Source organism: Aspergillus flavus, chromosome 4 (genome assembly GCF_009017415.1).
Source record: "Aspergillus flavus chromosome 4, complete sequence".
Lineage (NCBI taxonomy): Eukaryota > Fungi > Ascomycota > Eurotiomycetes > Eurotiales > Aspergillaceae > Aspergillus > Aspergillus flavus.
In genome coordinates, this window is record NC_092405.1 from 3,392,158 (window position 1) to 3,407,187 (window position 15,030).

A 15,030-nucleotide genomic window follows, 5' to 3' on the forward strand; every position below is an offset into this window, starting at 1 on the left:
TCGAATCATAGACTGAAGCATGAATCAGGGTCAAGGTTTAGTGCAACATGGGAACGCCCTCAGAAGTCGTTGGTCCATAGCGGAATGCTAGGCCACGAGTCTGGAAGATTCGTTGATATTTCTTCGGGGTCTAACAAACCAATGTCTGTAACCGATTGGGTTAGGAAATCCTCCATCGTTGGTTGGTACAGGGACATCTCTGCCGTCTTATACTGCGGGTCTGAAATAGGAAGCTGTGCAACGCTGGTGGGATATATCTGTGAGTTGGTCGGCGGTACGTAGGTAGTCGCTGTGGGATGCGGTACAGATGGAGCATCATCTTCACAAGGTTCCTGAACCTGAATCATTGTATTGCCTAGGGTTGAAGGTAACCGTGAGGAGAATCTACCGCTTCTATGGCACTTTTGAACTTTCTGAATATGTTCGTAAAGATCACCGGCCATGAGGTTACCATCTGCGGCGAAAGACCTTAACATCTCCGCAGCGGTATCAATAGATGCTAAGTCATCCGCATTTCCATATGGGAGGAGATTTGAAATAACAAGGACAAGCGACGATGTGAAAATGTACTGTGCGAAGGCGAATCCAAACACGGAGATAGATCCTTTCGTCCATTCATCAGCACAGAGAATCAAGGTGTGCCGTGCAGAATGAATGCACGCTTCGGTCAAGGCGGCCAGGGCAGGCGATAACGTAGTTTCGGGGCTGAAATCTGTTGTTGCAATATGATCGAGTATGCCCAGCAATAGTGGGCGTATGGCAAGAATCAAACACTAGTTCAGTCAGTAGTGATACAAGGCCGAGGAAAACAAGAGCCCACATAGTTGAATTGTAGATGAATAAGAACGGTACACCTGGGATTATGGGTGTCAGGTTGGAGCCGAATATGATCAGGAACTGACTGCATCCACTGCTTCATCTCGTTCAGAAGCTTTTGCTCTCTTTGTAATAATGTTTCCGCAGATTTTTGGCGGCTGTAGATATTTCGCATAATATGTGTAGAAATCCTGGCAAGCTCTATGACAGCCACCTGGTATGAACTGTCTGCGAACTCGTCGTGGAATGTTTCAACAGCGAGGTTTGAAGGAAAATCAACATGGATATCATCATCGTTGACCTGCATTGGAAGTCCAAGCTTTAGCCCCCAAAAGCGATCAAAGATGTATATCGTCCACCACACACGAATGCGATTCTCCCTTGCGATGGGATCAGGGTATTGCGTCTCGGGGATGTTATGATGGAAGCCAGCAGACAATCCAAGTCGCAACGCGATTCCTACCAGAACATAGGCTGAATGCCACCTGTTCAGAAATTGACTACAAAGTGCCTCATACAGGTCAGTAAATCCCGAGGTAAAGAGGAAGAGAGAAAGTAATACCAGAATTAAGAGAGCCTCTATATGGGCCATATTGGGTCTCTCCGGTAGCACAGAAATCATATTGATGGCACGCGCATAGTAAGTTGTGCCAGGTGAAGTGTCATTGTTCAGTCTGCCACTCGGAACCGAGCATACTTCACCTAGAGCAAAAAGAGCAAAGTACTTGCACACTAAAACAGGATCGTCGAAGGATGCGTTTTGGTAAATAGTTTGAAGGTAGTCCACGCTGGTCTTCCGCAGTGCGAGGTGGAATGGTGGATTGGCGTGGCCAAGCGCAGTATTCACAAGCAATCGAGCGCAGGCAAGGCTAGGCCATTCACTCTCTCGTATGAAAGAACTCCCAGAGCAGACTCCTTAACATACCTCACTCGTGGCATGTCTGAAGTCGAAGCGTCCTTGCTATTCAAGCATTGGCACAGGCGCGTTGCAAATGCAGTACAGGCTACCTCGCTAACATAGATGGGGAGAGCCGACTTGTTCTGTGTTTGAAACCACGCCCAGTCCTTTAATAGCGGATTTCGTGTACTGGAGTCATTCTCTGATATTGGATTACGTGTGGAGGTTGGAACGCCACCACTCTCTGCCCCGAAGGTGATATTGCTGACTGACTCTCGCTGATTTCGATGAAGTTCTTGACTGTCTTGGATCAGTTGCTCTAGGTAGCTAATGTTCGGACATCAGTGTGGACCCTTAGTACTAATTATATTATCGGGATAGGCAAGGGAGCCCTACCTTTCATCGACACGGACTTTGCGGTCGCGTTTAATATATCTGCATTCTTTCTCACACCCAGCCACCAGGCATCTAGAACAGGGCTTTCCGCCGGTGCACTTGACTTTCTGCGAATGGCATCTCTGGCAACTAAGTCTCAAAGCCTTGTTCAGAGACTTAACTTCACGGTCTTGGTGATCGCACTTACGCTACAGAGCGCTTGATTCCCAAAGGCTTCCTCGGGTGATGAGCCGAGCTTCTTACGTGCGTGATAAGACGGTTCTCCTGACTCATTTGGCGAATCATTTGGAGCCGGACTCTTTGTGGGGTTGTTCAAAAATCCTCCGGTCGGTGGTTTTAAGGTTGGCCGATAAACCAGTGATTCAATTTAAATGAGAGCTTTCGCTTGGCAACTTTTCCACATCAACTCTGGCCAGCCAATCAAAAGGGAGTCATACCGGCTCCCCTTGATTTTAGCCGACCGGCAATCTTTGTTTGGGAAGTTGTTAATTGCCACGGGTGACAAGGAGCAGAAACTATGTGTAGGAATATATAACCCTAATGGCACACCTCTCCCGACCTTGACTGAACTTCCTTCATACTTTTCCTCTTCATCTATCATAACCAACCTGTTTCCGACAGACCTATCTCTCCCATACTTTCAATGGCATTAGTGGCAACTACCAGTGTCAGTTCTTACGTATTACGACAACATCGCCCTGGTGACTTAGGATGGATAGTTCATCGGCATGGGATCTTGTATAATCAAGAATACGGATGGACAGAGCGTTTTGAGGGCCTCGTGGCTAGGGTTGCCTCCGATTTCATCGAACACTATGATCCAAAATGCCAACGCTGTTGGGTTGCCGAACGTGATGGGTCATTCATCGGTTGCGTGCTGTTAGTGAAGGACAGGGACTCGGATCTCAATGGGGCAAAACTGCGCCTTCTTCTTGTCGAACCTAGTGCACGAGGACTGGGACTTGGCCGTAACTTGATCCAGCAATGTACAAGTTTTGCTCACGAGGTCGGATATTCACGAATACGATTGTGGACAAACAGTGGCTTAACTTCGGCGCGACGCCTTTACCAAAAGGAGGGATATAAGCTTATGAAGTCAGAAGAGGAGGAGACACTAGGCATGAAGTCGGTTGGAGAATACTGGGAACTGGTCCTATAGGAGGAACAATCTAGCTGAGGTAATTATTAACTTATTTGTCGTTCCCACCGTACAGCCAATTCTAATTTAAATCTCACTTTCTAGCTCGGAAACCAGATGTTGGGGTTACTGCTGAAGGCTATCAGGTTCTGTGCTTTATTCATTATCTTCTTTATATATACATTTCCCTTGGAAGTATTGTCGATAGTGGATGGGCAATATTGAACGGGGCCTAAATAGCAAATGTTACCAACAATCATAGAGACAAGAATTTATAACATCTATCAGTTGGATTGAACGAAGTATAATCAAGTTCCATTTACAAAAGATTCATTTACTTTGTTAAACATTCCAAAATAAGCAGAGGTCAACGGACGCGGTCTAATGTGTCTTAGGTGACAACGGTGGTACAAGCGACTCAGCGCATCACCTCTCCTACAATGTCTCCATCTGTATGCCCGGTCAAACCAACTTCACCGGCTATCGTAACCACTTCCGCATGCCCAGCCCCCAGTCTGGAGGTGTGGGCAACTCCGTATTCATTCGACAGTGGCATGGTGCATTACATTCAATTCGACACGGAAACTGACCTCGGGCACGGTTTCATCGGTCCGGATGAAATTGGAGGAAGCGAGGGTGAGGAAAGCGGCCCATTTAGCACGCTTTGCGATGCCCAGCCCAAATGACTTGAGAAGGATTTGAGCTCTGTGGATCGAAACAAGGCCCCATTGATTATCGCCGGTATGTTTCTTGAAACCCCATCCTCATACCCTCCTCTGTAGATAGAGAAAGGCAAGGATCGGTCGACATTGAGCTGCCCTATCAGGACTAACTAATAGTCGCAGCCGGTCACCGTCCCTGGTACATCAGCGCCAAGAACGAGAGCGGCACAGTCTGCGAAGACTGTCGTAAGGTTTTTGAGCCGATCTTTCTCAAGCATGGCGTTGACCTCGTGCTCTCTGGTCGCACGCACTTATACGAGCGAAATGCACCAATCAGGACTTTTAATGCTGACCCTAACCCTAACGGCTTGAACAACCCCAGCGCCCCATGGTATATTACCAACGGTGCTGCTGGTCACTACGATGGACTGGATTCCTTATCCTATCCCCTCCAGCCTTAGTCGCGCGCGGCATTCGACTCGGCCTATGGTTGGAGCAAGTTGACTTCCCACAACTGCACGCACCTAACTCATGAGTTTATCAGCAGTTCCAGCGGGACTGTGCTTGATGCTGCTACTCTTTTTAAGAGCCGGGACTGCAGTGGGAATCATTGAAAGAATGGTATGGTGGTTATCTGGTACAAGGGAAAGAGCTCAGACATCATTTTCTTACATTACAATGCATAAGTATTAGATATCGAATCTCCGGTATATTTGTCTTTCTCGCTTGCCGTATCGTCTTTCCTTGGATTAAGCATACCTCTTGATGAATTGAGACGGATAGTGGGTATTGTATAACTAGGGTAAATGCTAAACAAAGAACTAGTAACTTCTAGCACAAGTTATTCAGCACATAGTTGTTTTTATTTTGCCAAGCTAAGAGTAACTTGAGCCGGAAGCGGTTGCTTGTAGTCACCAGATGCTGTCCTGGGGATCGAAACCCATGCTTAGGCCGCTCCACTAGTAGTATTCGGACCGTCAGCCGCCATTTGATCGGGATAATCTAAGGCCTGCTACCAGCGGACTCTTGCAACAGGTTATATAGAATGTACATAAAAAAACATACAACAGCATTAGTATGACCGTGCTCACCCAAAGCCAGTCGTGGGCGTCTCGCCGCTCTTAGCGGCCCTCCCGGGCCTCCTTCAGGGACCTGAATATTCTTCACCCGAAGGACCAGAAAGCGCATTTTCGTTGCTGTACTAAGAAAGGCCGCCGTAGTAATAAACGGCTGTAGACCCGTCGCATTTTTCATTCCAACTTTGCTCTTCCTCACCAGATCCCATCTACAAGCTGATCGTGAATAATCCCACCACTCGTCGATACACTTCTCTTCCAGCAGCGAGCTTTAGTAATCGCCATGTTACCCGAAGGCTTCAAGACGATCAAGCTTGAAAACCATGATAATTCCGAAACAAAAAGATCTGTTCTTGACCGTACGGAGAAGGAATATGACCGTGCCCTTATGTATTTTGATATGTGGGGAGTATCCAGTCTAATTCACTGGCCGCTGCTGACTATACCAGGTTCGTCGCAAATCACGAAGGTGCTGTGTCACCACCAGATATCCGGACCTATAAAGGTTTTATGGAATTCTTAGGAAGGAATGTAAAAGGACGACTCAGTAAAGGCAAGACTCCAGTTCTGAGCACTCTTGACGGGATGAGGAGAGACTTGGACGCTGGTCTTGCCCGACGGCGGAGCTACCATGTTCCAGAGCACGTCAGTACGACAATTAAGGAAGTCAGTGCCCTCTTAATTGGCTACATTAGTAAGCTAACTATTTAATTAGTGGATGAAAAAGGATCTGAAGCAACTGTTGGACATACCTGACCTTCAAATGTCAAGAGATGCGTTCTCTCGAAATGACCTCAAAATTGTGCAAAAGCACCTGTGGTGCCAGGACTCCTATGAGTACCGTGGGATATATCCGGAGAGGTCTAGGGTGGAGCTCAGCGCATCAATGCTCTTGTACTGCTTTACTTCAGCTAGGACAGGCGAGGTGTATGAGTCTACAGCACGTCGAACTTTGGCCCGCGAGCAGGGGGGGGCAGAAGCAGAAAAGAATTTAAGAGCAGCTGTCATGGCCGCGTGCTACAAGGTATAAAATCTTCCTAAATCTTACATTTATACTAACTTCAACGTAGCACTTTCGCCTCAGTATCGAGTGGGTTGGAGGAGAAATCATGCTGGTCCTTAACTACAACCGAGACTATCTCAAGGGCTTTTGGAGAAAGGAGCAATCAGAACTCCCCATACACGGCTTCTATGAGAGATACACAGAGGAGATGCCGCTTATTCTGAACCTCCTCACATTCTTCCTCCCTTTGGCATCAGCTGACAAGGCCTTTCGTGACTATGATTCCACGGGTGAAATCTTGGACAGAGTAGATTTACTAGCTGCTACTCTTCAAGAGGGGGACGATAAATCTGTTGAGACTATTCATTTCAAGCCGAACATCTTAGACATACCGATTTTTCGTCCACGCGATGAGCAAAATATCGCGAACACCACTGGAAGATCAAGAGGAGCTGATGCTTTCGGTAAGATGTTTGCAGCGCTTGGACAGCGGGCCGGCTATCCTGACAATATAACTGTCCGAGCTTGCCGTCGATCAGCACTTATGGAGGCCGGTTAGTACTCTTCCTATTTACGGAGTTATTTCATGGTAAGAAAAGATAAGAAGAAAAAAACTAAGTATTCCCAGACAAAAGCTTCTCAAAAACAGCCCGGATGAAGTTCTCCGGTCATGTAAACCCCGGGACGTTTGGGCGGTCTTACACTCACCGTGTTGTCGAGGTAGACGGAGCGGCTTCGTTTCTCGGAATACAAAGCAGGCGTGATCACATCGAAAATAACCGCAGTATGGGTGCTCGCCGAAACCCTCAGCTTTATCAATCATTACCAGCTAAGGCAGAACTTGAGTTCCAGGATCGTGATGACGTTGTCCAGATTGATACTGAGATCCAAGCTTTAAAAAGACAGCTAATGGGATTAAACAACCAGGATTCTAAGTCCGTTGAGCAGCAACGACGGCATCTTGAAGCGCGACGGCAACGGCTCTACTTGGATGAATTGGCCCGTATACGGCATGATCAGCCTCGTCGGCTTGAATTGGTGTCCAAACATGCTCCGCAGACGGTTTTTTATTATGCGCGAAAGGTAATGCCGGAGCGTAACCTGCTAGCAGAATTGCTCCCCCAGGAGACCGAGTTACGCAGCTCCACTGGACGTATGGCACTCCGTGCCCTAGAGGCCATCTGCTCGCAAATGGTTTCTGTTTGTTACCTATCAAGCATTGCACCCGTTGATGGGAAGTGCCTGTGCGGCGAACCAGTGGAAAAGTAAGAACTCTTCACTCTTCTGTGTCGGTGGATATTCACACAGCTAGATATCACCCTCATCGGCGGTGGCTGCATCTGTACCGCTGTTATGCTAAACAACTTGCCGCTATCAGCGCCGACAATTTTGCGGAACTCTGTGTCGAGTGTGACCTATGGTATAATGACCTTGGAAAATGGACCAAGCACTGCGAAGAACATCTCATTAGCAGTCATAACTTACTTCGTTGCGATCCGATTATATTTCGCAATGCTCCCGTCAAAGCTGGTTTCTGTCCATTCTGCTTGGGGGAGGAGATTATGAGCCCTCGCAAACGCATGACGCAGTATCTTGATCGCAGCGAGTGGTATAAACATGTTCAGTCCCATCTCAGTCCAAAAGCTCTGTCAGGGATGTTTCATTGTCGTCACCCCGCCTGCCAGGAAAATATTCAGACCTTGGAAAATCTGGAATGCCACCTCCGCGATGTGCACTTCTATAATCCACCGCGTGGGAAGAAACGAAAGATTCATCCAACTAAGGAGGAACAGTAAAAGGGAAAAATTGGCTAAACATATCGTGCGGTTATTTACTGATATATAGGGTGCCTAATTGAATATTAAGACATTAAAAGCGACAGAAAGAATGCATTGACTATTTAAACATCTGGGCTCTGGAGATGTAGTTCTTCTACCCAGAAACTGTCTTTTCCTCTCTGGAAGTATGACTCCACCAAAGGCTCCGCGCATCCATGCGAAATAGATCACCACTTGTATATGCCGTACATAGATAGTCACCGCAGTACCCGGGTGCAATACATTGGTTAAGGACTTCAGTCTTTTCAATGTTATCTATAGAGGATATGGCTGATGGCAGGTAGACTCCTCGCCGTTTGAGAGTTCATCATTTTGTTCTGTAGTCAAGTTCCCGTCGCTCGGTGGAGATGAGTAAGCCATGTAAGCATCAATCATTGACGGATATAGCTGATAGCTGCTTGTTTGGCGTATATCGGGACTAGCTGCAGAGCTTCCCGCTCAACGTATAGTGCGAGGAGGATAAAAGCCCCAAATCGTGCAAAATCTTCCTGGCAGAGGTCATGCTTCTGAATTACTCAAAAATAAAAAGTTTTCTCTTTATTGAAAGCAAAACGCGCCTTTTGGGTAACGCGCTAGCATATGTTCCTGTAAGGGAGCCAGCTCGTTTCGATAAATTGCTTTGCCGCCGACACATAGTGGCCTGCCTTTTCTAGCTCACCACCGGCTGCTTTATAACTAAGCCCTACATATGTGGCGATTCCGCTGGATATTATAGCATTAGATATATCATCATCTTGCTGAAGCACTTCGACGACACAAGTACGATGGATTCGGACCGCAGCGAGAAGCATCTCACCCGTTTTCCTCACTCCATGGGGCAGTACTTCGATCTAGTCCACGATATGACAATATTATCTCCACAACCTCCAAAAGAGACGCCAGGCCGCCTGCACAAAGACCCTAGGAAAAGACCTTCTGAGGCCGACACCCATGTGCGGGCTGAGAAAAGACGATCGACATATATTTGTCAAAGGGGTTCTCCTTGGGATGTATACAGGAAGTTTGCCACATTGACCCAGTCGAACAATATATTTTTAGCTGTTGGACCGCTTCACGCCCCAGGACATGTGGACATTGTGCTTATCAGGCTGGACAACGCTCCGGCCGATGGCAACATACAAAGTCAGGCAAGGCCTAGTCACCCCAATTTGGTAAATATAAAGGATGTTTTTCTGCACGCCGAGACACTATACACTGTCTATGAAGATAGTGATGTGTCGCTCGAGCGATTTATTTCCTGTACTATAATCGAAGAAAAACATATTGCAACCATTTGCAAAGAGGTATGTATATTTCCCATTAGAGGTAGCTGGAAGTCTTAACTGTTCTAGGTCCTGGAGGGTTTGAAGTATATACATGAGGAGCTCCAAATCAGCTATCAAGGGTCTCTATACGAAAATATATGTTTAACAACTTCAGGCCGCGTTAAGATCGGTAAGAACTTATTTCATATTGCATGGGAGACAGAACTAAAAGGCCAGCTAGCGAATATAGGAGCAAGCATTGTATCGAATGCGAGGAAGGAAACACAGAGTAATCTCCACTCCGTTGGTCAGATCTTACGATACCTAGTTCAGCCGGGAACCTCATTACAGAACCCTACCGTGGAAACCCTGATGTATCCCAGTCATTGGAGTCCGTCTCTAATAGACTTCTTGGATTCTACAAAGTCCAGTCCAAGCGCAGCAGATCTACTAAGCGTTAGTTACTCTTGTTGACTATATATAGAACTAGCTGACTAGGGTAGCATCCATTTCTTGGCCAGACGATGAGGCCTGTCGATCTTGCCCCTTTAGTATGGATGGCGGCTCAAAGGGCCAGACTAAAGGAGAACCGAGATTATGGGATTATTGAGTATGATAAAGTTTAGCCGGCGTCTAGGCACACAGAATGTGTAAATTGAATCAAGAAATGACAATTTTTTGTCATTCTAAATCTGCAAATGTAGCTAGTTTCCACCACCCTTCTATTATAAAAGTCGTACAATTCTCCTGGTGTAGGCCTTTTGCAATAAATAATGTGACGGTTGTATTATGTGTTTTATAGTCTACGAGTCCCAGTATGCCAACCGTATCAGATGAATCCGTTCTTCGCGATAAAAGGCTCTTTTCCCGTGGCCGGGCAAAGGTTTTTCTACAACATCTACAATATTCTGGCACCTCAAGCAGAGGGGAGATTGATATGAAGCATGTAAACCGCCTGATCTCCGTCTTTCAAAGTGAAGGCTGCATCCGCCTGCATACCCCCGAGCACTACGTGCCAGTAATAATAAGTCGACAAGACCTGACGCAGTCTCTTCACCACTCGCGCTTGCGTATAGGGCATTTAACACAGGAAGGAGAGCCTCCCTTTTTGGTTGTACCCAAGGGGGTTCAAATCGAGGTATTACACGGGGAGCACCGCCTTCATGCGGCCAAGCAATTTTTAGAGCCCACGGAGCGTTGGTGGGTGGTAGAGATTTACCTCTCAGGTATGCTTGGTTTGGAAGATCCATAAACTAAGCTGATACCGCATAGACCTGCAGGAATCGACAAAGCAGTCCATCCGGGAGGAGTATGCCCATGAATTAAAGTTTAGTGATGGAGATATATACCGCAAAATCCGATTTTACGAACAACTCAATAACACGACTCAGGTCGAAAAATGGAAGGCAAGGCTCTCAGATGGGAAATCCAAATATTTACAACACCTAGAAAGCCCATTTAATCAAAGGATTCGGACAAAGTTTGATCAGTTATTACCTTTCACTGGGTTGTGGAGTGATTTGGAACTTGGAGCTTTTACTCATATATTACATCTCCGATGCCCTGAGGTACCCACGCACAATTCTTTGATCTTTCCCTGTCAATATTTACAGTGAGACTAGGAATTTAGTCATTATCTCGATCGAATTTATCGAACCTGGACATTGATTCTGGAAGAAAATGAACATTTTAGCCTCCTTGACGGTAGTACGGTGTGTAGCTTGGAGACGCTTACACCTCAAGCATCACAGGACGCTGCATTGGTTACAGACCTGATGGACAAGGGCGAACTTTTCCCTGCGATCTCTGACCAATCGACTCGTGGCAGAATTAAAGCCAAGTTAAGGGAAGTTCAGGGACGTATTTTATCCCTTAGAACTTTCTTCGATGACAGCAAATGTATGGAGGCCTGGGTCATATCACTCCGGCCAATCATACCGCCGATACGCCGGAACGCAAACATCTCCTTCCGTGAAGCCATCTTCCATTGCTTTCAGCCTGCGGATTATAACGAAGTACCACTACAAGTGTCAGGAGGAAGATTTAAAACGTTTCGAGGATCTACAAAGGATTGTAAAAGAATCGCGTATCTCATGCTCTTCCTTGTTGCGGTGCGAAATTTCCCCGTCCTAAGTCGAAAAGCGCCTCATTATACGCGTGGTAAAAAAAGACCAATAGTGGAAGGTTCCCTCGATGAATATCAGTCACATTTGGCGCGGGTAGCGAAGAAAATCGGTTTTGCCAGTGATAAGATTTCAAAGCTATCAGGAGCCGATCCTGATGTTGTTGCGATTCAATCTTTTCTCTCCCGAATCCGACCGCCACAGCTATGGGATATTGATGAGCATCGGGTCTCTTCATTAAAAGACCACATCGCTATTGAGCTGGGACGACTTGCTACTCGCCGAGACCGTGGTACACAGCCAAAGCTTACGCGGGAAATTGGTCGCCTTCCAAAGAATTGTCGTTGTGGACTTCCTGACACCGAATCTTACGAGGCAGACAAAGACTATCTTTATATTGATGATATTTACACTTTTGCCCCTTCCGGAGGGAGCCATTTAACATCATTAGCCTTTCAGCGGGATATCTTTATATGTTTCTTTGGGGAAGTTTCGCTGTCTGGTGCATATTCCTGTACTTCTACTCCTGGAAGTGAAAGTTCTCCTGAAGACTCAGATACCAATAGCTCGACAGCTGAGGATGCCTTGTTTGTTGAAACAGAGGATGAGCCCGAGGTGCCCGAGGTGTCAGTGCTCGGCTCTGGTGCCACCGTATCTCCGAGACTTTCTGGTGAGGTCTCCCCGGTTCCGGTCCAGCGAACAGGGTCAAGCAACTACGACACCGCAAGTGATGCCCCTGAAAGTAGACCAGCCACATACGTACCGAACTATGGCCAATTTGGGGAAGAGCCTCGACTAAGTGATTCAGATACGGGCGAACAATTTCCGAGAGCCCCAGGCTTCGAACCAAAAGAGGGGTTGTGTATGTACGAATTCCACAACTTGAGAAGTAATAAGAGAATCTCAACAATTATCCATGAATTTCTCTCTACAAAGTCAGTTTTTGTCCTTTATAATTGGACCACACGACAATACGCCAAGTTCCAAGACCTTCCTGGAGATCATCTCGCATTCGGCTCACAAGCCGCAGAGCTTGCTGATAAAGGATATAAATTTGTATGCTTTGAATCTGATAGCTCAATATCCCCTCTTGCTCTGCCAAATCTCTGGGAGGCTTTAAAAGAAAATAGCCTGATATTTTCCGGAAAACGGACTCCTGATGTATGGTCAAGAGAGGAGTTTTTGGAAAGCCTGAACCTTATATAACAGCGCCCGAGAGCGCCTACCACCAGTGACTACCTACCACCGGTGACTACCTCCCACCAGTGACTTCCTACCACCAGTGACTGCCTACCACCAGTGATTGCCTACCACCGGTGACTACCTACCACCAGTGATTGCCTACCACCGGTGACTACCTACCACCAGTGACTGCCTACCACCAGTGATTGCCTACCACCGGTGACTACCTACCACCAGTGATTACCTACCACCAGTGATTACCTACCACCGGTGACTACCTCTCACCAGTGACTACCTACCACCAGTGACTGCCTACCACCGGTGACTACCTACCACCAGTGATTACCTACCACCAGTGACTACCTACCACCGGTGACTACCTACCACCAGTGACTACCTACCACCAGTGACTGCCTACCACCGGTGACTACCTACCACCAGTGATTACCTACCACCAGTGACTACCTACCACCGGTGACTACCTCCCACCAGTGACTACCTACCACCAGTGACTGCCTACCACCAGTGATTGCCTACCACCAGTGACTGCCTACCACCGGTGAATGCCTCCCACTGATGACTGCCTTCCCTTAGTAGTAGCCCCTCACTGTCAATGAGCTTCACAAAAGTCGATTGCATTTGGCAATCGAGGCCATTCAATAGAGCTTCTAGATGACCATATATTATTCGTTAGATAAATAGATTAGAAATGCACCTCTAAAAAAGCGTCATCTGATTGTGGCATTAATAGAAGAGTTATTAGCGACTTGGACAGTTAAGATACAGTTGCGTTCGGCTAGTATGTAAAAGTGAGAGGTCCATCCAATAATTCACTTTGTCATAGGTATGAATAAAACATTTTTTTTTTTTGACCTCACAAGCAAGGCTTTTGCTTTTCCCGTTACGTATCCTTTTATCTTGGAGGTTGAACATTGCATGTTTTGATGTGGATACCCTGGCATTCTTCAACCAATCAAGAAGGTTCATGTCAGCACCGGCTTAAAAATAGGTTTGCGGCAATGCAATTAAGCGCCTTGTTGCGCCTACACGAAGCCAAAATCCGTTATTTAATTTACGGCGAGTCTTCAGTGATTGATAGTATTGAGTCAACTAATTTGCGGGGCAGTCACCACAGGACGGAGATCAAGGTAGTTTTGGTGCATAACCTGTTCTCAATACTTGTGCAATGTACCTAATAAATTATATCCCTTACATATGTTGTGCAGATCCTACTATTTCAACTTCACATTAAACAGAAGATATATCCACTGTAGCAGTATAGAACCCACTGTGTCACAAGCGGTGCATTCATAAGGAAGCATTGTGGAAAGCTTTTCAAGTAGCTTATCAGTCTATACATCGGCAGCCCTGGGAATTTGAACTGAGCTACAAACAAACGCCAACTGAGAAAAAGCGCTTATGTGTGTCGTGTACACTAGAAGCCGAATCGCGCAGATAAGAAATGCGCGTTTTTGACAGTTGATATACGTGTTTAGTGACCACCAATATAACTCCTTAAGCGCCGCTACCTGACACTTGAGGAACAGGTAAGTGCTCCGATAATGACGCAGCCCCCCCCCCAATCATAGATAAATGTTTATCTTTATAGACAATTATCGAAGGTTGAACCTGGAAATCTAATTCTGTAATAGGATCAAGGTTTAGAATGAACATTTAATGCGCAGAAGTCGCATGGTCTATTTTTAGGGCATTTAGACTGGCGCCGAACATTGGGAAGTTGCGCAAGTGAAGAATTTATACATAGAGGTTCGATACCTATTCAATACGGAATTTATAGTAGCATAAGGCAGGTATGTCTACGCCAGCTAACAAAAAGCGCGCTTCGGAACGTTTAAAGTGCCGGAAAGAGCTATCAAACCATTTGAGTAAGTACTTATGTCCTTGACAACGTGCCTATTATTGATCTTGAAGAAAACACCCTTTCTCTCCTAGTACCTCCATCCGAAATACGGCTGCATCCCCAAGCAGGCGATGAGTACATGTGGCAATGCAACAATAACTGCAAGCATCTATTCTCGAAAAACCTCAGCGACTTATCTACCAACAATTATATTGAGATCTACAGCGCCCTCGAGAATGGTGATATATGGGCTGTTGAGAACAATATAACGGCGAACGAAATGCAAGGTAAACAAGCACAAGAAGTGGGGAGACTGCGGGAAGAATACGAAAAGCTCAAGCTGGAGCACTTTCATCTACAAAAGAAGAACAAGCAATTGACAATGCTCCTGCTATTACATAATAGACGTTCAGACTGGCTTGGTCAATCCCTTGCGAAGGCAGAAATACAAAGTCGGACACTGGCTGGAATTCTAGAGCAGCTAAAGCAAGGCCTTAACAACAATTTACCTCATGCATAGAAGCAGCTACGATCTGTTTCCTTGAGCAATCTACGTTAGGTCTTCGCAAGGTCGTTCAGACCAACACCAATACTTTACATGTGTATGCTACAAATTAGCGATATGTGTAGTTTATGGATATTCTTCATTATGAACACTTAGCAGTCCTTTAAAACTACTCCTGGCGGTAAAAGCGAAAGATGGGAATTAAAGAGTAAAAGCACGATGCCAAAATCAAAACTTCACTGACAATTTGTAACTTAGTACATTAAAAAAGCGTAGAACATGTGCTAT

The 15,030-nt window shown here is 46.2% G+C and overlaps 7 protein-coding genes across 7 annotated transcripts; 6 read left to right on the forward strand and 1 right to left on the reverse strand.

The window, feature by feature from the left end:
- Positions 1–59: 59 nt before the first annotated feature.
- On the reverse strand, positions 60–2,395 carry F9C07_2069994 (fungal-specific transcription factor; the record flags this gene model as incomplete). Its single annotated transcript, XM_041292230.2, has 5 exons — positions 60–773; positions 821–1,685; positions 1,742–2,033; positions 2,111–2,232; positions 2,298–2,395. 5 exons carry the CDS (start codon positions 2,393–2,395, stop codon positions 60–62), a joined length of 2,091 nt encoding a protein of 696 aa, XP_041146572.2.
- A 192-nt stretch (positions 2,396–2,587) lies between these two features.
- F9C07_1581195 (GNAT family N-acetyltransferase) lies at positions 2,588–3,655 on the forward strand. The gene is made up of 2 exons (XM_071508222.1): positions 2,588–3,288; positions 3,354–3,655. The coding sequence occupies exon 1, from the start codon at positions 2,754–2,756 to the stop codon at positions 3,267–3,269; it is 516 nt and encodes a 171-aa protein (XP_071366587.1). The 5' UTR covers positions 2,588–2,753; the 3' UTR covers positions 3,270–3,288; positions 3,354–3,655.
- A 33-nt stretch (positions 3,656–3,688) lies between these two features.
- F9C07_2106888 (uncharacterized protein) lies at positions 3,689–4,371 on the forward strand (the record flags this gene model as incomplete). Its single annotated transcript, XM_071509015.1, has 2 exons — positions 3,689–3,884; positions 4,088–4,371. 2 exons carry the CDS (start codon positions 3,689–3,691, stop codon positions 4,369–4,371), a joined length of 480 nt encoding a protein of 159 aa, XP_071366588.1.
- Positions 4,372–5,202: 831 nt separating this feature from the next.
- Positions 5,203–7,785, forward strand: F9C07_2244532 (uncharacterized protein; the record flags this gene model as incomplete). The annotated part of the gene is made up of 6 exons (XM_071510032.1): positions 5,203–5,388; positions 5,436–5,652; positions 5,702–6,010; positions 6,057–6,543; positions 6,618–7,254; positions 7,302–7,785. Exons 1-6 carry the CDS (start codon positions 5,270–5,272, stop codon positions 7,783–7,785), a joined length of 2,253 nt encoding a protein of 750 aa, XP_071366589.1. The 5' UTR covers positions 5,203–5,269.
- A 475-nt stretch (positions 7,786–8,260) lies between these two features.
- F9C07_2158967 (kinase-like domain-containing protein) lies at positions 8,261–9,847 on the forward strand. Its single transcript, XM_071509281.1, has 4 exons — positions 8,261–9,110; positions 9,159–9,261; positions 9,313–9,527; positions 9,575–9,847. The coding sequence occupies exons 1-4, from the start codon at positions 8,592–8,594 to the stop codon at positions 9,695–9,697; spliced, it is 960 nt and encodes a 319-aa protein (XP_071366590.1). The 5' UTR covers positions 8,261–8,591; the 3' UTR covers positions 9,698–9,847.
- A 41-nt stretch (positions 9,848–9,888) lies between these two features.
- On the forward strand, positions 9,889–13,268 carry F9C07_2257242 (uncharacterized protein; the record flags this gene model as incomplete). Its single annotated transcript, XM_071510125.1, has 3 exons — positions 9,889–10,297; positions 10,344–10,639; positions 10,694–13,268. The coding sequence occupies 3 exons, from the start codon at positions 9,889–9,891 to the stop codon at positions 12,398–12,400; spliced, it is 2,412 nt and encodes an 803-aa protein (XP_071366591.1). The 3' UTR covers positions 12,401–13,268.
- Positions 13,269–13,828: 560 nt separating this feature from the next.
- F9C07_1581205 (uncharacterized protein) lies at positions 13,829–14,905 on the forward strand. The gene is made up of 3 exons (XM_071508223.1): positions 13,829–13,923; positions 14,029–14,262; positions 14,309–14,905. The coding sequence occupies exons 2-3, from the start codon at positions 14,190–14,192 to the stop codon at positions 14,755–14,757; spliced, it is 522 nt and encodes a 173-aa protein (XP_071366592.1). The 5' UTR covers positions 13,829–13,923; positions 14,029–14,189; the 3' UTR covers positions 14,758–14,905.
- Positions 14,906–15,030: the final 125 nt, after the last annotated feature.